Source organism: Coenobita brevimanus, chromosome 65 (assembly GCF_032717465.1).
Source record: "Coenobita brevimanus isolate Jiangsu-jjx chromosome 65, ASM3271746v2, whole genome shotgun sequence".
Taxonomy (NCBI): Eukaryota; Metazoa; Arthropoda; class Malacostraca; order Decapoda; family Coenobitidae; genus Coenobita; species Coenobita brevimanus.
The window spans coordinates 45289133-45313321 of record NC_137018.1 but is presented as its reverse complement, the minus strand read 5'-3'; the positions used below and the strand labels follow the sequence as shown (position 1 = coordinate 45313321).

At 39.8% G+C, this 24189-nt stretch overlaps 1 protein-coding gene across 1 annotated transcript in view; it reads left to right on the top strand.

Moving 5' to 3' along the window:
• The window catches only part of Pez (protein tyrosine phosphatase non-receptor pez), a 76610-nt gene that overhangs the window by 7670 nt on the left and 44751 nt on the right, over window positions 1–24189 (top strand). Inside the window, exons 4-11 of the mRNA XM_080276591.1 lie at window positions 6160–6257; window positions 7323–7393; window positions 8557–8712; window positions 10536–10624; window positions 11552–11687; window positions 14179–14328; window positions 19531–19644; window positions 19867–20001. Of these exons, the coding sequence (XP_080132717.1) occupies window positions 6160–6257; window positions 7323–7393; window positions 8557–8712; window positions 10536–10624; window positions 11552–11687; window positions 14179–14328; window positions 19531–19644; window positions 19867–20001 (949 nt within the window). The remainder of the gene's footprint in view (window positions 1–6159; window positions 6258–7322; window positions 7394–8556; window positions 8713–10535; window positions 10625–11551; window positions 11688–14178; window positions 14329–19530; window positions 19645–19866; window positions 20002–24189) is intronic.

Sequence of the window (24189 nt, the reverse complement as noted above, 5' to 3'; positions counted from 1 at the left end):
TTTTGGGGTACATTTTTTTCCAGCCATATATTTGACGATTTTCAGATTTTGTTTTTGGTTTTAGTGAGTTATTTTAGGTGATAGGCTTAGGTTAGCTTCTTTTACAGCTGTTAGGCCATTTACATTGGCCTTAAACTTGTTTTTGGACTCATTTAGGTGGGTTTAGGACTTGGCTGAGGGGGGAACCCAAGGCTCAGAAATGCATCCTATACATTTACATGTTAAATCTACCCCGAGATACAATACCCCACCCAACGATGGGTTTTTATTTAACCAATTGCCTCCTATACATTTACATGTTAAATCTACCCCGAGGTACGATACCCCACCCAACGATGGGTTTTTACTTAACCAATTGCATCGTCAAACCGGGGTACTGTATATGTGTACTGTCCCAAATTATGTAATATTTATCATTTGCAGCACCTTGCTTCCTCTTCGGAAGGGGAATCCTATGACAGAACCACCTCCAGGCTGCAATGTCCTTATGTATATCTCACTCTGTCTCAAGCTTTCCTCATCCTTTTCCTTGTAACTAATATACTGTACAAGGGAGTTCCTGAGGCAAAAATTTCTGGTTCAAGTCTCTCCTTTCCCGGTAATTTTCAAACATACTACGCGTTGTTATATGTAACTGAAAATTTTAAGGCTACACAAAATACAGCATGTTAAAGCTAGTTGATAGAAAATAAATGTATTTTTTAATATACAGTAGTTTCTCAAAATTAGACACCATTTGGTACTGTAAAAACCTTGCGAAATGCATGGACTTCTTATGGAGAAAAATTAGTTGGTGTTGAGGGTGATAGGTGACAACACAAACAAATAAGATAAGGCCTTTTTTTGTTTAATTTTCTCCTCGTACTCCTTCCGTTGAACGTGAAAAAAGTCAGAACTAAATAATAGCCATTCATTTCCACTACCTCCCTTTCAGTATACTGGTATTACAAAATCAGTAATTACTTGCCACTGGATTCTTAATAACAACCTAATGAGGAAATCATGTAACAGTGTTTTAAAAAAATAAATAAATAAAACTGAAATCATGTTGTGGCAATGTAAAAAAAAAAAAAAAAAGACTATTAATACTGGAATGAGTCCATCATCTTGGTCCGATCATTGATTCCTGTGGTCATGTCCAAGTTCAAAGAACTTCATTAGATCTTGGTTGGGTCTTTGCCTCTCATAATTTTGAGTTGTTGTGCATTATCTTCTTTTATTTTGGGTGTTCTCACCCTGCATAGTTATTTTCAGTGAATCATTGGTTAGGTGATTCACTTTTATATATTTATTAGTTTATTTATTTATTTTTTTATTCATGTCCTTTTGAAAGCAATCATTGTCCACTAGGTTAGGATTGTTTGTCCTGGTTTGTGTCCAATGGCACATAAATACATTTTGTCTTAAAAGAACAATTACACATAGCTGGTACCTGCATAGTTGTTTGCATGATGTCTTTATTACATTCATTCCAATGTTACATTACCCGTAAATAATACGGTGTGCAATATATAACGCTGCTGTTCACATCTTGTTTAGGCACAGGCTAGACTTGGACCGAGGCATTTTAATTTGTAACTGAAAGGATACACAGAATGCACAACCATTCACTCAGTGTCTTTATTTCACTCATTTTTAACCCTTTAACCGCGGGTATTGTTTTGGTCTGACTGTCCTCTCCCGCGGGGGTTTCAGCCAAATGTAAACAAACCTTTAAACCTTAATAACTCTGCACAGAATAAAGCTAGAGAAAAAAATAAGGTACCATTAGAAAGTACTAACCTTCAGCTTTCCATTGATGTAGGTTTCATGACTTTGTTGACTTTCACAGGACGGGCAGTGCCGTTAGAAGTGAGGGGTGTAAAATCACTATTTTTCGCTCACACATCATTACCTTCGCTCATACACCATTACCAAATGCCAACCTCATTCTGATAATAATACTATAAACATATATGAACACTGCACATACGATAAACACCCACTCTGTGTTCACTGAGGCAGGTAGAAGGCACTGTAATTACCTGCACTTCACTGCCACATCAGCGGTGTTGTAATCACTATTTTTCGCTCACACACCATTACCAAATGCCAACCTCATTCTGATAATAATACTATAAACATATATGAACACTGCACATACGATAAACACCCACTCTGTGTTCACTGAGGCAGGTAAAAGGCACTGTAATTGCCTGCACTTCACTGCCACATCAGCGGTGTTGTAATCACTATTTTTCGCTCACACACCATTACCAAATGCCAATCACATTCTGATAATAATACTATAAACATATATGAACACTGCACATACGATAAACACCCACTCTGTGTTCACTGAGACAGGTAAAAGGCACTGTAATTGCCTGCACTTCACTGCCACATCAACATGTGTTGTCACTCACACAGCTGGACAGATACTGATGCACGCTTGGTCAGGGGTGGGGTGGGGGGCCCAGGGGGTGGGAGGTGGGGCCCCAGGGGGGGGAAGAGGGAGGTGGGGGTTGGCTGGAGTGAAAGAACTTAATAGCTACTCTCCCTTGAAACAATTGGCGCACGGAAAAAATGCGGGGTATTCAAAATATTCACAAACATTCGAGAATGACACCCGCGGTTTGGTCCAGTTTTTGCAACGTCATTCTGGAATGACACCCGCGGTTAAAGGGTTAATATTAAATTGAGTGAATTTTTCTATTTGAAGGTTGTATTGAAACAAGGATGTGTCATGTCTCCATGGCTGTTCAGTCTATATGGATGGGGTTATAAAAGAGATACAAGGTAGGGCAGTAGATGTTGGAGCAGCCCTAGTGAGATGAGGGCAGTGTTTGGAAACTACCTGTACTGTTATTTGCAGATGATACTGTGTTGTTAAGTGAAGATGAAGAGGAGCTGCAAGGCTTGGTGGATGAGTTTGAGAGATTGTATAAGAAACGGAATCTAAAGGTGAATGTAGGGAAGAGTAAAGTTATGGTCTTTGAGAGAAGAGAAGTCAGTGAATGTACAGTGAGGCTGGATGAGGAGGAAATGGAAAATGTGAGTGCATTTAAGTACTTGGGTAGTGTGATGAGTAAGGATGGAAGTTAGAGGGTGAAGTGATTGAAAGGGTGTAACAGGGAAGAAAGGTTGCTGGTTCCTTGAAAGCAGTGATAAGAAACAGGGAAGTGAGCAGGGAAGTGAAAAAGCTACTACATGACAGTATTGCGGTACCAACTCTAACAACAGAAGTCAGGAGTGAGAGCAGTGAAAATGAGTTATTTGAGAGGAGCATGTGGAGTCACATGGAGAGACTGACAAATGAGGAAATGAAGGAACATTGTGGTGTGGATGTGGATGTGATAGGAAGCATTAGGAGAAACACACTGAGGTGGTTTGGCCATGTGGAGAGGATGGAGAGCGAGAGACTGACGAGGAGAGTGTGAGTGAGATGGAGGGGGGGGAGAGGGAGGGGGAAGCCAAGGATGAGATGGAGGGATGGAGTGGAGAGGTATATGAGAGAGAGGGGTGTGAGCTGGGAGCAGGGCAATGATATGGCGGGGGACAGGGCAACATGCAGGCGATTTGTTTGTGGCCACCCCTTACAGGATTAAGGCATCTGGCAATAAATACAGTAGATAGATAGATAGTATTTAATGTGTGACATACAATGTTGCTATGCACGAGTTATTTTGGTGGGGCAAGAGTGTCACTGCTTGCATCCATGACCAGGTGAGACTGCTTCCTTTACCACATGAGACCTCTTCCATGACCATGTGAACAGCTAATGCAATATACACCATTAATGGTGCAGCTCATGTTATATTTCTAACTTTAGTGAATTAATTTTACATGGCAAAATTTTGACGTAAATACAAATGCCATAAAAGTGTAACTTAAATAAGTTCCTGAGTTTTATAATGTAAATTTGAATCGTCACAAAAACAGCCATCGTAACTTGAGTGTTCACCGTATATAGCCAGTTCAACAGAAATAATGGCCATGATCTTTTCAACAGATGGTCTTTAACTATGACTCGTGTTTACATTTTGATTGGCAACTGTAATTTTTCAGTTCTATGTAGCCAGACTGTGTTTGCAGGCAGAAACCAAGTGGCTCTAGACACATTTCAAATTCCATACTCTAGCCTCGACCTGTCAAAAATTGCGAGTTTGTCATAAAAAAAACTGGGACTTGGTAGATATTTGATGTGCCATCAAAAATCAAGTTGTTCAGATTTAATTATGCAAAGTTTGAGAACCCGCAGTAGTCATCATTCAGCAGTTGTGTAGCAGATGATGCTATTTATGTCCAATCTACAATGAATGCTATCTAAAAGATTTTACAGTACCTGTGTTCTGAGTAGAATATTTTCATTAAATGATGATCACAACAGTATCAGTAAATTTGTGTCTTTAACCCCAAAAGACCTCATTTTTCTGAGGCTATGTCCCACCACAGCTGCAATTTGGGGTTGATTTTTAAGTTATTCCTAGATAAAAATTTTTCTTGCAGATCTGAAGATCTTTAATTTACACACCTGAAAATGCCAATCCCAGTCCCCCAGGCCTAATGGTTACCGCAAAACCTCCTATCAAAGATTATAAAAGTCCCCCCTCATGGTAAGCGAGAAAACAGGAAAACATCGATGGAAACGTAATTTTTGCCAGAGACTCTTACCAAAATCAATTAAATCATTGTAAAATCTGTTTCTCCTGATGATACTAGGTGTAGGAGTCAGCATGAGTAAAAAAAATAGATAAAGAATAAATAAATCCAGACTCAAAAAATTTGGCAAAAAACTAATTATCACCAATGAACCATACGAAAATCAGTGAAATCAACGTAAAATATGTTTTCATTGATGACACTAGGTGCAGGAGTCAGCATGAGTAAAAAGAAAAAAGAAAAAAAGAGAAAGAAAAAGAAAAAAATTATGAGTACACAGACACAGGCTGATCATGGCCAGGATTACAAAGGACTGAGGGGGAGGAAAATGGAGGTGGGGTGGGGGGCCTCTGGTGGAGGTGAGGGGAGATGAGACACCCCCCCCCCATACCATGTAGATGTGGTATTGGTGGATGGTTTGGGTGGGAGGGGACAGAGCAGGCTGTATCCAATCAGCCAGAGGGAGGTGGAGAAGTGGCTGGGGGTGGGGGGGCCACAGACCTGGTGAGAGGGCAGGATCTTCCTTCCCTCCACCTCATCCCTTAGTTCTGATTGGGTAGAAACAATTTACTTCATGAAAGGGGCTGGCTTAGTGCTCAGCAGTTTTTGACAGATGTTCTGTGATCGTCATGACAAACTAGCAAACTGACGATCATCTTTCATAGTACTTTAGGGGCTAATAGTTTATTTAAACATGCACATGAAATAATTAGCCATAGTGCTTTCCTGAGATGAGAGTCTGCTGGTGCATCACCCAGTTCATGAGCCTTGGTTACGGTATTGTGTTACCAGTAGTTCTGTATATTTGCCTGTCTTAAGCCAGACACCATGATTGCATAAGGAGTGGCTGTTTGTCTTTGAGTTAGTTGTTTTACAAGGATGGGCATTAACCCTCCCCCAGCTTACTTGTTGACATGTAGGGAGCACATGTGGGTTGGGTATATAGTAACCAACCAGCATTGTATATGATTTCCTGGTTTAAAGAAAAGCATTAGGCTTGTTGCTCCGTGTAAAGCCACCTGAAAAGGAAAGAAGAGTAAAAGGTGACAAGAAAAATGGAAGAAATAGGAAGAGAGGAGGGCAGACACAGAAAAAGAATTATGAAGGTGAAGGAGGAAGTAGGCAGCACCACATCAAGTGAGTGGATGATGGTCGCCACCACCTAGCACCGAGCAATAGATCTACCTTATATTTTGTTTTATTTGTTTATGTTGTTGCTTATTCCTTTTCTTTTTTCATAATTAGAAGCTTCTCTGATTTGTCTTCTTTAATTTTCGGATGAAAATCTGTGAACCAGAACATTGCCTTGGCTTCATATACCGCTATAAACAGGCACTTGACACTTCATCCCCATTGTCATTAGTACAAGCTACCATGTCTGGCAAAGTGTGTTGTTGTTTGGTGATGTCACGTGGACATACTCTGGATTGAATAAAAATTGATAGTCATTAAAATCTTTAATATACTGAAACCGAAATTTAAGGGATGTTTCTGAACTTACCCCTGGCTACCTCTCAGATCTCACTACTTCCTGCAAGTGAAGCAAGATGTCCTTGAAGGCAAACTGCGGTGTAACCATGAGAAAGCTGTTCTTCTTGCCTCATACAGCCTCCAAGGTAATGTTAGTCTTTGCACTGGGGACTTTTTATGAGTTATCCTACATTTATACAATACTTTTTCTTTCCAATTTCTGGACCCTACCCCCTCCCTTTTTTTTTAAGCAGTGTAGAGGGATTGAGATAATTTACAAGCTATATTGAATTCATGAAGATTGAAAAGTGATAAGTTGGTGGGATAATGAGGAGTTGGAGAGCGAGAAAGTGGTAGAATGATGAAGAAACAGAATCCTAGAGCTTCGAGATGCAGGAGGGAGTGGTTGTTGCTGCATAACCCTGATCTCTATGTAGCTGAGCAGACCTACCAACAATAGGGAAGGAGCTGCTCCTGTGGGGCTGTTCGCCAGGCACAGTATGGTACATACACTGTGCAGGGATCTGGCACCAGGGTTGGACCAGGGTCCTTCCCATGGCAAGGTGCATGATTGAAAGTTGGAGTCTTTGCTCCTGGGTGAATGTCACAGTTGCTTCTCTTGGAATGCACAGTGCCATCGTGTGAAGGCTTCTCCTTAGAAGGGAGTGGTGATGAATGGCAACTGAGTTTGATTTGGCAACCTAGGGTAATTCATGACCTTTTTATATATCTGAGGGGCATTGGAGGTCAGTTGCTCAGTTAAAGCCACTCAGGAATGAGGCACTGACCACTCTCGTCTTAATTAAGTATGTAGCCTGCCCCTAGGCCCTGTGCTCTTGATGGAGAAATAAAGGATTTTGATGAGTGAACATTACCACTGAGTAAGTTTAGATTTTTTTTTTTTTTTTTTTTTTTTTTTTTAGTATAGAAGTTTCTGATAATACCTGCCTATGAGTATAATTTGTACAGTATGCAGGTGTATGTGAATTGAATCTTTTAAAAGTGCATCTGTCAAGACGTAGATGGCTAGGTCTGTGAGATAGAGCCATGTTTCCAGGGACTTGATGTATGAATGTCTAGTTTGTTTGACTGGGCATGCTGTTGATAGTATTATAGCGTTCCCACTTTTGTACTTTCACTCCCCCCTCTCCCCGAAGATGATGGTTGTGCTCTTTTACATTGTTTAATAATGGAATTTTTATTTTTTGCAGCGGAGTTTGGCGATCACCAGCCTGACCGGCACACAGCAGAGTACCTCAAGGACTTCATGCTTTTTCCCAAGGTTGGTTCTTATTGTTAGGAATGTTATTCACTTTGTTTTAGTACACTCTGTGTTGTTTTGTAATATATTTTAACCCTTTGAGATTCCAATGATGATTTTGATTGTCATTTCAAATCCAACCTCAGAGATTCCGATGACACTTTAATTGTCATTTTAAGAATCTTTTGTAAAATATTCACCTTAAATCGTGTTTACGCATCATAACAAAAATGGTCGAGCATGACGTCAAGGAATGGTTGCTCTATGCGTGAGGCACTGCACGCCTGGTCTGACTCATGGCTTTGTTTCTTTATGACTTTCTTCTTGGCAAATATTTTTCTACAGGAAGGTTTAGAATTTTTGGTTTTTGCCTAACTTCAGCTCGTCACTTTGACTTATATTTTCTTTATTTTCCATTTACGAACATACTACGATAAAGTACAACTGTTCAGCTTCAAAATAACACCACAACCAGTATTCCGTCATAAAAAGTGTATTTACATTGACCGATCAAAGAAAAACATTGTGAAGAGAATATGCGGCTGAGACTAAAATAAAATTTTAATCTCTTTCACTTTACTGTGCATAAAAATGAAAAATTACTGTAGTCTATATACCATTGTAAGTGCAGTTTATTGTATTTTTTCATGGTTTAAACCAGATTTACATATCAACATTAGTTATTTTTTGCTGAAAAATTTTCTACGGCAAGCTATAAGATTTTTGGTATTCACCTAACTTCAACTCATTATTTTGACATTTTATTTTCTTTGTTTTCCTTTTTTGAACATACTGCGATTAAGTACAACTATTCGGCTTTAAAAAGACACCAAAACCAACATTCTATCTTGAAAAGTGTATTTACACAGAGGGATCAAAGAAAAATATCACGCAGCTAAGATGTAGGTCAGCATGAGAGTGGCTAACTCTAGCACAGACATAATCTGCCCAGCCCAGGAACCTGAAAGAGTTAACTTTCACTTAAGTATACCCGTATGTGTGCAGTGCGCTTAATAGTGATCAGTGAAATGTGGCTTATATCTTAAAGCTCACGTCTCTAGTAATTCATGTTATGTATCACTCTTATTCATTTTCAGTGCAGTTATGTGTTTCATTTTGAATGTAATTACTTTTATCGTGTAGCCTATTTTGCATGCACTTATGTATGTTTGTGTTGGGTACAGCAAATAGGAGGCGAGGGTGAAATTGGAGCATTGGTAGAGGCAGTGGTTTGGCAGTATTCATCCCTGCAGTCACTGGCTCAGGCCCTGGCAGAAACCTACTATATCCTAGAGGCTCAGCAGTTGGATGGATATGGACAGGAGACTTTCATGGCAAGGGTAAGAAACTTTGCATGTTGGATTCAAACTTCTGGTTTTTGTTTTCTCCTTAAAAACTCATATTTTCATGTCTCCCACAAACAGCTCATCATAATTTACGTAAGGAATACAGCATACACAATATTCTGACAAGACAAACTGCTCTGTATATCAGTAGACATGTACAGGAGACATTCATGGCATGGATCAGAAAGTTATTATTACTAGCTGGGCTCATGCATTTGTCTGCCATTTTATACTGTGAAAACTCACATTTTTATTTTTTGTTACTTAGTTTCATGATTCTTAACATTTGAACCACATGTGGAAAGGAGAAATTTTAACTCTTTTATTCTTGCACCCACCAAATTCTTGTATACTTCTTAAGGGAGGCTTTCTCTTCCAAGAGGGTTAAAAACAGTGTTCAGTATCCCTTACAGATCATCACAGATCTTAACTTTTATTCTTTGTAATGCAAGATGATTTTGTTCAGAGTAAGAAATACTTTATGTCCCATAGGTTTATAAACACATATCTTGGATGGTATAGCTAATCAAACATTAACTTTATTTTCACATCAAGTGGAGTACTAGTTCTCACTCTTGTTTTTATTGTCATTTCATGTGGTCATTTTTATCTGTGTTCTTCTGCTGTAAGAAATAGTTTATATATTTGACCAAAATTTTTACCATGCTATTTATCCTTGGCTTGAAGAATTTGGCCATTTTAATCTGTTGTGTATTTTGTGAGACAGTAATGATGTTTGTACCAGTCCAGTGTTTCTTCTTGAATAGCCACATCCATTCTGATTTCTTACTGTTTGTTCTATCTTTGCCATTTCCAAGAAATTTTATCCAGCTTAGGAGAAGGCGTTTTAACTGGAAGAGGTAGACACAGGAATAGCCATCATTAACCCATTTGGTGCTGAGTCTGTCTTAATTTGAATAAAACCATATGGAGGCAAGGAGAATAAAATATACATTACATAACCAGATTTAAGAGGTTAATTTTATGTTCCTAATGCAAATTATATGTGGTTATGTGTGGCTTGAGAAGCAGTATGTCAAGTAATTGGTGCTGTGGCTATAAGATAACTGTCAGGGTTTCATTTTTGATTTACAAAGTCTTTCATGAACCATCTTAAAGTGTATGGATATATAGTCCTTGTTCACAACACTGAACATGGACAGAATCAGTCAGTCAGTTCTGATAATGATACTCTTTCACTTAAGGAATCCCCATAATGAGATTGGCCATGGTATAGCTGATGTTTTCTATTAACTGAAAGCTTAATCAAATGCCAGAACAGCTGATTACTTGAAAGCAGTTGCTGGAAGCTGTTAAGAAAAAAGAAATATCTGATTTATACTTCCAAGGGATGGTTAAGGTTTATTGTTTATGTTATATCACTCAGGTGAGCAACTGATCACCTTAACTGTCTGGAATGAGTAGCCTAGTCCTGGACCCCTATGCTTCCGAGAGGGCAATACTGGATTGGATGATGGGTGGATGGATGGTTGTAAGATATGTAACAATGTGAGAGTCACAAATTGGACTGTGACTGTAATTTTTTGCTGAATTTTCTGCCTCAGTGTTTAGCTTGAGTGGTTTGTTGCAATTTTGTAGCCACATTTAACTCAAGGTAGTATTTCCCAGAGTCATTTGTGGCCAGCCTTCACTTCTTTCAGTATTTGCAAGTTGTGTTTTAGTATTTCATTTGAGTAACAGTACACCTTTATATCAGTACGGTAATAGTGAGACATATTGCATATATAATTTTTAGATAAATATTGTAACCAATATTTTAGGGGTGTCACTCACTACTTTCTTTATGTATATACCAGGATGAGCGTGGGAGTGAGGTATACCTGGGGACATCACTCATGGGTATTGACGTGAGACCGGCAGCTGGACACACTCATGTTTTCTACAGGTCTCTCTTCTGTCATCATGTTACTTAATAATGAGTACAGTTGGAGGCAGTAATCTCACCACGTACACAATATCTTGACAAGCTGATTGGACTCTGACAGTCACATAACTGGGATTTTAAAGTCATTGCAGGCAGTCTCATTATTTGCTGCAATGAAGTTAATCAGTATTTGTGGCTGCAACTTTTCTTGTGTATGAAGCTTGTTGTCATATAGGTGCATTTACTTTTTCATATTATAAGTTTTTAAAACTTGTGTTACATCGTAATTGGTGTGTTTGAATGGTTCACGAGCATTTTTCGTGATGATATCATCAATAGTGAAATTAGTTGTTTTAGTGTAAATGATAGCTCCAAGTTTGTTTAATTTGTCATAATTTTACCAGTAGACCTTAATAATTCATTTATCCAGCATTATAGTATTTTTGGTTTAGTGGTTTATTTCTAGATGATAGGTGATGGTAACCGTCATCCATTTATTTGATGTTGTACTGCCTACTTCTTCACCATTATCATTTTATTACTGTGTCTGCCCTCCTCTCTTCCTTCTTCTCCCTTTCCCTCCTGTCACATTTTGTTACCCTTCTTTCAGCTTCAAGTGGTACACTGAGTGACATGTTTATTGTTTTCTTGTAACCTGGAAACTATTTACAATGCTGGGCAGTAACAGTATAACCAGATCATGGGGTAAAGTGGAGCCTTACTATGGTGCCCCTGTTAATGGGATGGAAAGACATAAATGCAGCATCCACTCAAGAGCCAAACCTCCACACTTTTCCTTGTACCGCTGTCAACTGCAAGGGAACATTGGTTCACCGCACGGGACGACCGTGCAGGGGTGGGTGCTTGCCTGTGGTTGATGGGAATGTTTAGGGAGACAGACTGTTGTTGATGAGCAACAACAACAATGGGTATATTTCTTTACATCAGGTGGAATGATATTACCAACCTGGTGAACAACAAGCGTAACTTTGGGATAGAATGTCAGCGCACAGATGAGACAGTCCACTTTACTTTTGATGAACCTGATGCTGCTAAGTATGTATGGAAGATGTGTGTAAAGCAGGTGAGTTAGTCTTCAGGCAAAATTGTAATAAGTCATTGATACCTTTTATTAGTACAGTATCTGCGTTAACTATATTACTTAATTTATCATTATCATATCTGCCAGATAGGTTTCATCTTTCTGGGGTGAATATTTTAAATATATAGCAGTATGTTATTCTTTTGTATTGTTTTGTGTTTGGACCCAGTTAAAGTTTCCTAGTGGATATATACAGACTCTTTCACCACAACATGACCATTCCAGGAGAACAGATTTTTTTTTTTTTTTTTTTTTTTTTTTTTTTTTTTTTCCCTGCTCTTCAAATGCCTTTTATACATTTACATCATTTACTCTTCAAGATCTATAAAACTGAGTAAAACTTGGCTGTTTAGCTGCATAGCATTGTTAGGTATGAACAGGATGACTATTTTAATTATTTCATTCACCCAGCAGTTGAAAAGTGTAAGCTTTACAGAATATTTGGGTCAAAAAGCAAGGTAATGCAGGCTAATGGATCTGTTGGGATCTGTACTTGCTTTCTTTCAACATTGGCTGGAATATATATAAATAGCTAGGTTAGGCATTTTAAATATTTCTTAGCTTCTGCAATCTTGAAAGTCTGCGTAGTGCTCAGAGTTGACTGGTGTTGCTATACCAGTACCTCTTATTGCATATATGCAGTTCATAAATGTAGGGCTGGGTGCTGGAGTGGCTTTTGTTAAGGTAGCCATAATAATCACCGGAAATGGGGTTGCTTTATCAGTAGGGTGGAGCTACCTTAGATCATATTACTAGTGGAAAAGTATTTGAATAGAGTTTGAAAAAAAGCTGGAAATTAAAAACATTTGCCAGTGAAATTTGTGGTAGTTGTCCCCTTTTAGAATCACAGGTGAAGTAAATTCAGTATTTGTAATGTACGGAAAAAACAAAGAAAGAAACGAAAAGGGTAGCATTGTCCATGGATCATCACTCAAACCTAGGGTCACCACCAGAATAATATTAAACAGGCATGTAAGCACACAAATCAGTGAAAATGTTTCCAACATTTGCCATGCTAACTACTGTAATTGGAAGACAGGAAGAAAATGTTAGATTGGAATGACCACCAAAAGAATATTAAACAGCCTCATAAACATACAAGTCATTGAAAATGTTTTCTGCATTTGCTAAAATCTTGGAAGGCAGGAAGGTTAATATTAGGTGTGAAAATCATGTTTGAAAATCATACTCGTGGATGTTAATAAATATTCATCATCATCATCATCTGGAACTCTTTCCCACCCTAGGGCAGGGTGAGGAGTAGCAGTGTCCAGACAGCCCAAGTTTGCCCAGTCCAGTGGGCCACGTTTACGTTCACTCATCATTCAAGCCCCCGGAATCCTAGTTCTATGTGATGAATATCGAATTCAGAGAATTTTGGTTGCTCCTCTGGTAGGAACTGGGAGAACTTCTTCCACCTTACTGCCTTAAATTACTCACTACATTGCACCAGATGGGAATACAAAGGTGTCCTTTCCCCGTGACCTGTTGCTGAACCAGATATACATCTTCATTCACAACAGACAGTACGGGCGTATTGTACTGTATGTGGATGTAATGCGTTGTACACTCCTAAATCATCATGTACAGATCATGACTCCTGTGGGGTAGAGAGTAGATATCACTGTGTTATAACCAGTGTCACAACTTTTATACTCGTTTTTGTATCATCATCAGTACTCACCACCCTTATATCACAGTGATAAAGACATGAGGAATATAAATATTCCAATGAAAAATTACATCAGGGAGGGGAAGCAAAAACCATACCCCCTACTGAGACTGCTGGAGGTAAAAGCACTCCCACAGCTCTTCCAAGGCTCCTGGTTTTGGTTGCATTACTACATGTATAGCAATTTTAGTTTATGTGTATGTTATACCATCTCATATGGGCCAAGACAACCCCACACTAATGCTAAGGTCAGTGTCATCTTAGTTAATATTCTGAGCAAATGTTAATTAAGAAGTAGTGTACAAAAAGGGCCAGTAACTAAACCAGTGGTTTTCTAGGAGTCTTGTATTTGGGTAAAAAACCATAACAATCTGTGCTCGGTATTTTGCTACAACCTTATCCATAAACAGTAGTATTCATTTGTCATCATTATCCCAATCCTGTTTCACATATAAAAGATGGAGTAAAGATCTTTTCAAGTATATAAATAAATTGGAGTACATACCACTTTACATTTAATTTATGAGTTTTCTTGAAGCTAAAACAAGTAGTAGCTATAAAGTTTGTGTGCCTTCCAGGAAGATTCTGTACTACCAGTATACTGTATATATTTCACTGAACCAGAGTTTACACATGCTAATAAAGGCTTACATTTTAAAATTTATAAATTTTCAAAAGTATTTCTGTTATATAGTGCATTGATTATCAGTTACTTCTGTGCCTATTAGTTTACATCAGGATATGGGTCTCACCAATGACTCATTTGCTATTTTCCTCTAATAAACTGACTTGTTTTGACAGCACACATTTTACAAACGAAACCAAGAGGTGCTGGAGGGTGGGAGTGGAGGCCCAGAGACCCGCAGCCTGGCCATCCCAGACCTCCAGAGCTCAGTCATGACCCCCCAGCTCCACCACCACTCACACCACCTCAGTGCATCGCATGATATGGTTAGCATTACAGTCAGATCTCTCCCTTGATTCTTTCATTACAGGAGCTCAGCTCCTCAGTTGTTCAAGATGATAATGACACTTGGCAGTTGCTGGCACATGAGTGGCACTATGTGAACTGTAAACCTCAGCATTTGCTCATTTCTCATGGACCACATCCAGTTGGGAGTGTTTTAACCCGTGAGATCACCAGGCATCCGTTGTTGATTATTTGATTGCCACCCAAAGCAGTAAATAGTATCTTAGGTTACAAGAAAATGTTTGGCTTATTATTTAGCCATCTGAAAGTAGCATTACATTAAGTGAGTGGCATGGTAAGTGCCCCCACCTACCACAGTATGACAGGATTATTATTATTTTTATTGTACAGTGGAGCCCTGCATTTCATGCCTAATTGGTTCTGTGAAAAGTTCTGCGAACCATTAACCCGTACAATCCCGCCGTTGGCGTGGTGCCTACGGTACAAAACGTCTCAAGTAATCCCAGCGACGTGATGGTGCCGACAGCAAAATTCGAGGGCTGTTGCGCGTCTCTAACTGCTTCAGTCTAGCTGATTTTTTGCTAAGGAGGAGCTTAATGTATTGGCAACATTGTGCACAAGCACTTGTAGCACTGAGTTTGGTTCTGCATGGCTGGGTAACATCAGTGTGTCACTGTCCGTCACAGTGTTAGAATGTCGCAGAAGTCACGCCATTTTTCCTCCTCATTGGACTGGAGGAGGCAGTAGAAACTGTCACATGGACCCTCTGTCCCTTCATTTAGTGATTCTATAGAAGAGGAAGACCTGGACGACTCTTCTGGGGAGGAATATGAGCCAGTGGGAAAGGATATTGAGAACGGGGATTCCCCCATTCTCTCTCATCCCGCCCAGCTGGGTGGGAAAACATAGCTCACGGCTTGGGAAACTGGGCTAGAAACACGATGGATGGCCATCCTGCACTTATTTCTCCTATAAGGAGTTCTTTTTTTTGCTTTTCCTTGATTTATATGTCCTTTTGGATTGTTTTTTTTTGGTCTGGGATTGGGTGGGTATAAAATTGTAAAAATGCCTGGGATGGTGCGGGGTAAACTTCTAAATTTGGGGCATTGATCCTATGGAAATGGGCTAATTGGTTCTGAGTCCCATGCCAACTTCCCCTAAAACCCATTTACTCAATTCAGAATATACTGATTACCCCTGAAAAGAAACCAGTATTAATACAAAGTACATAATAGACAAGGAAACTTGCTTGGAAGGCTGGAGTGAGGTGCTTAATGGAAGGGATAGGGGTGTAATTTCCGAGGCAGGTGGTGAGGCTACTGCACCCCGCCACCTCTGGCACCTCCACCCTCTACCTCTCTTGCCTTCGCCTCTCCACGCAACGCATTCATCCTGTGCTACGTCTCTTCTGTCTGCCGCTTCCGCACAAACCCACAGAACTCTCATCCTTGAGCAGGTTTTACATTTTTCTCGCTGCGAATGGAAGAGATTTTGTGCAAAACCTGGTGTTTGGGAATATTTGCAGGCCACCGCAAACCATGAAACCACGAATGAAGATATCGCTAACCACCGGGCTCCACTGTATTGATTTTTTTACTTCAATCTTTCCTCATCCTTCTGCCTACGGGTGGCTTTACACTCCCTCTTTTGTCTTTCTTTCCTTAATTCTTTCCTGTTCTTTCTGCCTTTGGGTGATAACACTGATTGACAAGCCAAATGGTTTCATGTACACCAGGAAACCATTTACTACACTGATTGGTAACCATATAACCAAATTATGGCGCCTGGTGGTTTAGTGGGTAATTGCAGCACTCCAATCGGATTGAGCCAGTGAAGGTTTATATCCAAAGGGTGGTTGGGGTTATCACTCACTTAATGCCACTCGGATGAGGGAGGCTGGTCATTCTTACCTTAAATGTCAGGACCAACTTGCCAAGCCCCTGGCTTCTAATCTTCTCATGGGGCAATGTAAAATTGGATGATGGATGGAATTTTTTAGGAGGTTGGTTTCATCAGATTGTCAGTGAGACATCCCTAAAACATGTGTGTTTGCCTCCTGAATGGGGCATGGTGTTGCTGATGATAAGGCTGATGCATACAGGCATGGAAGTGTGCCTTCCAATCAGCAGCGTCTCTTTTACTTTTTCCTGAGAACTCTTGACTGTGTGACTGAGAGAACAATCTCCAAACTAATATATCCTTACATGGTTCTATCACTGTTACCCATGCATTACTATGCCTGTCAGAATGACAGAATTCTGCAAAATTTCTAATGTCAACATTCATCATATTCATTATCATTCCAATCTCTTTTCCCACTAAGGGTGGGATGAGATATGGTCCATAGAGCAAGTAAAGGCTTGATAAATGGGGAACTGTAAAAATAATTGCCTATTTGTCATTGGTCTCCCTCTGATTCTCTCACCATTTAAGCCCCAAGAGCCAAGATTCTATCACAGTCTTAACTAGAAAGTGCTTAGAGCATGCATGCCTCCGCCAATGTCATTGCCATTAAAAAGGATTTGGATCTGAATCCGTGGACATTGAATCCGGATCTGTCCCCAAATTTAATCAATTTTCTCTCCATCCGTTGCCCACCTCTCCACAAAATTTCATTGAAATTCATTTAGAACTTTTGGAGATAATGTGCGGGATACTCCAGATCTGGATTGGCCCCCAAATTTGGTAATTTGTTCCTTGACCTATGACCCACCCTTCCACAAAATTTCAGCAGAATCTATTCCTAACTTTTTGAGTAATCCTGGATCTGGATCCATGGATATAGTATCCAGATCTGCCCTGAAATTTAATAATTTCTTTCATGGTCTATGGCACACCTTTTCTCAAAATTTCATTGAAATTCATTGAGAACTTTTGGAGATACTGTGCAGACTACTCCGGATGTGGATCTGGATCTGGCCCAAAGTTTAATAATTTATTCCTTTTCCCATGGCCCATCCTTCCACAAAATTTCATCAAAATCCATTCATAACTTTTAGAGTAATCCTGTTAACAGACAGACAAACAAACAAACCAGCATGGGGTAAAACATAATCTCCTTGGCGGAGGTAAATATTCATGCCTGTATACTTCAGTACAAAGCCCTTTCAACCAGCATCATCCAGTGTCAGTTCTCTAGCCTATTCAGCCTCCTTATAATGCTTTTTCACGCTGATTTTTCATTTCCATGCCCCTTCTTGGCCTAATGTGCTTCCTCCCATCTTCACTCATGAGATATAGCCTTGCCACCACCGTACTCATACCCAATCTCTCTGCATGACTGTACCATCTATGCACACACTCTTCAACTTTGGTGTCCAGACTTCCTTATTGCACATGTTGCATTAATAAAATTATTCCTTATCCTAAAGGTGAATGTAGGGAAGAGTAAAGTGATGGTCTTTGAGAGAGGTGAAGTCAGTGAATGTACAGCAAGGTTGGATGGTGAGGAATTGGAAAATGTGAGTACGTTTAAGTACTTGGGTAGTGTGATGAGTAAGGATGGAGGTTTGGAGGGTGAAGTGCTTGAAAGGGTACAGCAGGGAAGAAAGGTTGCTGGTTCTTTGAAAGCAGTGATAAGAAACAGGGAAGTGAGCATGGAAGTGAAAAAGTTACTACATGACAGTATTGTGATACCAACTCTAACGTACGGAAGTGAAGCTTGGACGTTGTTGGAAGGACACAAGTCAAGAGTGAGAGCCGTGGAAATGAGTTATTTAAGAGGAGCCTGTGGAGTCACATGGAGAGACAGGCTGACGAATGAGGATATAAAGGAGCGTTGTGGTGTTGATGTGGATGTGATAGGAAGCGTTATGAGGAACACACTGAGGTGGTTTGGCCATGTGGAGAGGATGGAGGGTGAAAGACTGACGAAGAGAGTGTATGTGAGTGAGGTGGAGGGGGAAAGAGGGAGGGGGAGGCCGAGGATGAGATGGAGAGATGGGGTGGAGAGGTATATGAGAGAGGGGGGTGTGAGTTGGGAGCAGGGGAGTGAAATGGCGGGGGACAGGGCGACTTGGAGGCGATTTGTTTGTGGCCACCCCAAACGGGATTGAGGCGTCTGGCAATAGATAGATAGATAGATAGATAGATTCCTTATCCAATCCACTCTGTTCACTTCACATGCATTCCTCAATAATGCCATATCCACCTCGCTTTCCCTCAGTTTTCATTTTCATGCTACACCAGAGCATCACACCCATAAAATAAAACTCCTTCAAGCCACATGCAGCTGCTACACGCACACCTCGGTTTCCAGACCTTTATAGCACCTGCCACTTTTCTTCTGTATGCTACTCTTTCTATGTCCTTTGCACAGGTACCTCTCTACTGTCATTATCATGTAGGTATGTACTCGCACCAGTCCAAGTCTCCATTTACTTTAGTATCACATTCTGAGTCACCCCTCTCAAGAAACATCACTTTTCTCTTGTCCACAATTACTTTTGCCTGACACTTGGACATCCACAAAGCTACACCAGTCTGCCAAGCTCAACTCCATTATTGGCAAGCAACAAGCAACATAAGTTCTGCATACATAGCAATTGAGGTACTCGACCCTTCACTGTTTATTAGCAGCTTTGTCTCTTTGTTACCTCTCATAGCCTCACCCATTATATTTGTATATTATTGAATAGCATCACTCCAGTAGTGATTTTAAGCCATGTGTATGCCCACCTACCGATACATAACTTATGAAAGTCTTAATGGCATTCATCAGTTTTTCCATCCACACTTTACGTATGCAGAGCCTTCCACAGTTCCTCTCTTTGTACATTGTCATATACTTTTCTGAGATCCATAAATGCCATAAATACCTTCTAGTCCCATTCACAAGCTTTCTCACTGTCTTACTGCAAGTATTTTATCCACACATCCCCAACCACTCGCAGAATCACTGTGTTCGTCATGCACCCTCCAATAGTGATTTTAAGCCATGTGTATGCCCTCCTACTGAAACTCTACCATCATGAAACTCTTAATGGCATTCATCAGTTTTCCATCCACGCTTTACATATGCAATGCCTTCCACAGTCCTTCACTTTTTATATTGTCATATGCTTTTCCCAGATTCCTAAATGCCATAAATACCTTATGGTCCCTTTCACAAGCTTTCCCACTGTCTTATTGCAAATATTTTATCCACACATCCCCAACCAATCCTAAAATCACCATGTTCATCATTCACCAGGCCTTGTTATGCATGTGATATGCTGTTTCAGCTTGACAGTCGAGGTGGTCTTGGGGAGTTAACAATGAGGAGCTCTGCAGACCAGGGAGCATTGGCCTCATATTCCACAACATTGCCTCAGTTTGACCTCTCATACATCCACCAGGTCTGTTAAATATTGGAAAGCTATCTGCATTTTATTAGCACTTTATTGATGTGGAATACTTGCATGAGTGTGAAGTTCACAGTGTTCAGACAATTATGTGACCAAGTTTACCACGTGTTAGTGTTCTTTTCAAGGAAATTGAAATGTGATTGCATTGCCTTGCATTTTTATAAATATTATTTTGGTAATTGAAGTCACTAATCTTTCCCAAATTTTGCTTAGTCTGCAGATTCCACTGGGCATATGAATGCAGGAGTGGAGTCATCAGGGTCTCAGATAATGACTGATCCTTCTTATGGTCTCCTGTCACAGTCAGCCTACTCTCTGAACACTTCACATCATCCTCAGCAGAATCAGGTAGGTTCCTGATGCCTTCACTTCATTTGCAACCAGTGTTGTGGTAGGTGGGGGCGCTCATCATCCACTCACTCGATGTAGTGCTGCTCCAGTGCCTGCCCTTTCCCCTCTTCCTGCCATATTTCTTTCCTTCCTCTTCTGTCTTTCTTTCCTTCATTCTTTCCACTTCCTTCTGTATAGGGTTGACTCGACACTGAGTGACAAGCCAAATGGTTTCCTGTTCACCAGGAATCCATTTACTGTGCTGGGTGGTAACCATATAACCAAATTATGGCACCTGGTGGTTTAATGGGTAATTAAGGCACTCCAATTAGATTGAGCCGGTGTAGGCTTATATCCAAGGGGCGGTTGGAAATGATTGCTTACATAATGCCACTCAGGGATGAGTGAGGCTGGTCACTCTCATCTTAAATATCAGGACCAATTTGCCTTGTCCCGGGCTCCTATGCTCCTCATGGGGTGACACTGGATTGGATGATAAATGAATGATGAATGTTTCTTTTTAAGTCACAAAGATATAAATATTAAAAAATGTGTGTGTATGTGTGTGTGACCTAATTGTATCTTTACAGGAATTAGTCAGGCTCGTACTGTCCTGTGTATTAAACTATGTTTATCATACATACCCTTAAATTTATTAATATTTTGGCACACACTGCTTCATTGGGTAGTGCAGTCCACTGATCAGTTGCCCTGTTTGGGAAACTGAATTTCCTTACATCTTGTCACCTCTCTTTTCATGTTTTTTTTTGCAGTGTCTGCTTGCTGATGCCTTCCCATAGGTTTTTTACTCAGTGATATCTATTGTCTCTTTCCCTGAGATGCATTTATATAGTATAATCATGTCTCCTCTTTTCCCCCTCTCTTGTAATGTTGGTAGGTTCAGTTTTTCTAGTCTTTCTTCATAGCTTAAATCCTTTAAGCTTGGTACCCATCTTGTAGCAGCCCGTTGAACTTTTTCAATCTTATCTACGTGTTTTTTGAGATAAGGATTCCAGACCACTAATGCATATTCCATGGTTGGTCTGATGAATGATGATGTTATCTTTCTCAGCATGTCTTCATTTATGTATGTGAATGCTATTCTCATGTAAGCAAGCAGTGTGTGCATGTTTTGTACCTTCTCATTTATGTGGTCAGCTGGAGATAGTCTGTTATTGATAATTACTCCTAGGTCCTTTTCCTTTTCTGATATGTGTAGGGTTGAACTTCCTAGCTTATACAGGCAAACCCTGATTTACGATACCCCTCGATACAATATACCGGAATAGTGAAGGGGGTAGAAATACCACCCTACCCCCGGTTTTGCAATGATTTTTTTTTTTTTTTTAACCAATTTTGATATTTTAGACAAATTTTGTGTTAAGATTAATTTATAAATGTTTTTACACTTAGATTAATGTGTTTTAGTCACAGGTGGACTGAACACTGTCATTTGGGGTATGGTTTCTTGCCCATCAGACAAGGTACAAAACAGTGTGGACAACTAGGCAACTCAACAAAGAATATTTCGTGTTTGACCGTTGAACATCAAACCTATCATGGAGCACATAATAATAATAATTTTAAATCATCATCATCATCATCATCACCATCATCATCATCATCCAGACCTCCTTTCCCACCTGAGGGTAGGGTGAGGGGTAGCAACATCCAGACAGCCCAAGTTTGCCCAGTCCAGTGGGCCATGCTTCCATTCACTCATCATTTAAGCCCCTGGAATCCTGGCTCTATCTAATTTAGCAAAAATTTTCACAGCATTCTGTAGCTTCACATATATGTATCCAATAGAGTCAGTCTGGACGCTGTCACGTTAAAAAGGGGTGCCAAACCCCAGATCATGCACTTCTTCTTACAACATTCAACTAGCCAGCTTGATCTCATGTCAGTTCCCTAGCCTTACCGACTTCCATAGCTCTCTTTCTCACACACTTATACGCCATATCCCTCCGCGTTCTCCTTGGTCTACCTTGCCTCCTCCTTCCTTCAAACTCGCATGGATATACCTTTTTCACCACTCTGTTGTTATCCATCTTCTCCACATCACCATACCATCCCAGTACACTCTTTTCAATTCTGGTTTCCACAGACTTCCTCACTCCGCATCTTCCACGAATCACATTTTGTATCCTGTCCACTCTCTGTACTCCACATACATTTCTCAGCAATCCCATCATCACTGCTCTCACTCTTGACTTTTCATTTTCATGCCTTACCATAGTCTCACATCCATATGTTAAAGTTGGCATTAACACTCCATCATTTAAGCCCCACGCAGTTGCTTTTTTTTTTTTTTTTTTTTTAAACAACAGAGGAAGAAAAAACAAATGAGTAAAAAAAAATAATCCATACACCAGATTACTGATGTCCTCCATTCATAAAATATCTATAACAGTTGGACTTGGAACTGCTGTTGGTTGAAGTTTGAAGGGAAACAACTCTGGGGAACTGAGTTCCAGAGAGATGCAGTTCGGTGAATGAAAGAATTTTGATAGGCAGAAGTTCTGGAATATGACTGAGTGACATTCCAGTCATGAGTGCTGCCAGATGCCCGTGTAGCACAAGGGAAGGCATGGAGAGATGGCACCATGGATGCAACTTCATCTGAGCATTTGCCATAAAAATACGTGTAAAATAATGCAAGGGAGGCAACATTATTTCTTACTTGTAGGGGAGGTAGTTTATTAATAATAGCAGAGTTATTAATAATTCCAGCAGCTTTATTCTGAATTTAGTCTAGTTGTTTTAATGCAACCTCTCCACATCCACTCCACAAGGGTGAGCAATATTCAAGCTGAGAGCACACATGACTCTTATAAACTATAGTTAACTGCTCGTCAGTGAAGAAGTTACGGATTCTGTACAATAACCCAAGTTTCTTTGAAGCGGTTTTAGCAAGTGACCTGACATGAGAGGTCCAGCTGAGGGCATTTTTAAGTGAGACACCAAGAATTTCAGTGCTTTTGGAGATGGAAATATTAGTAGCATTGAAGGTAGTATACAAATCTGGCAATGTCTGTCTATTAGTAAATTGTATATACAGTGAACTTCCCATAATTCGGCATCCGATGGTTCAGAATTTTCAGCCCAGGGTCATTTTTAGCTTTTCTTTGTAAAAAATAGAGAAAAATCGGTAAATAATCGAAAAATATTGATGGTACTACTGTACCACCCCAACACTAGTAGCACTAATATGACCAAACAGCATACATCTGCACTACACTACAAAGGTAAGTAAAGAAAATTACCATTTTATAATTATTATACAGTAATTTATTGTTATTCTTTTTGGGTGTGTTTTTAACATTTTCAGGTACCTGTCTGATAGTCCGGAAAATCTGATAATCCAGCAGGTCCGTGGGCTACTGCTTTCCGGATTGAAGGTCTTTTACTGTATTTAGTTTTACTAGCATTAAATGAGACAAGGTTGTTTTGTCGCCATTGATTGATCGTAGATAAGTCTTGATTTATGGAGATGGCTGTACTGAGTTGAGAGTTAGAGACATTAGACTTTGTCACGGAGGGGTTAAGGTTTTAATAATTATCATTACAGTATTATGCATTTTTCTTCAACTTTTGTTTCTAAGTCTTTCCTTACTTTCACTATTTCTGCATACGTAGTTTGTACTTCATCTTTCCAATTTCTCATAGTTTCATTCACTTGGGTTATCTTCTCTTCAGTTTCACTGTTTTGGTCTGTCAGATTGTTTGCTTGCCTAATTGTCTCTGTGGGTATTTTATGCTGATTGTGTGTGTGTGTGTTTTATAAAATGTTGTATAATACTGCAAGTCCCTGTTAACGAGCAGTCACTTAAAGAGAATTCGCTAATATGAGGTCTTAAATTTGCACCACCGCCTGTTGAATGAGCAGGTAACCCCCCCCCCCATCCCAGCTTACGAGAATCGAGACGAGTTTCGCGCTGCAGCTGTCCATTTTTTGATGCTGTTTTTATTATTTCATGTGTATTAACTTTTTATTTTTGCTTAAAATTGTCTGTCATAGGTGTTGGTGGTCATTGGAGCTAACTTGACTGGTTGTTCACCCCATCCCTCTACCTATAATTTATGTTATTCTGCTTATATTAATGCTGTTTTTATATTTCAGATGTATTGCCCTCATGTATTAACCCCTTATTCCAGCTTAAAGTGATCAGATAGTCATATTTGGTGGTTTAGGGGGAGGTTGCA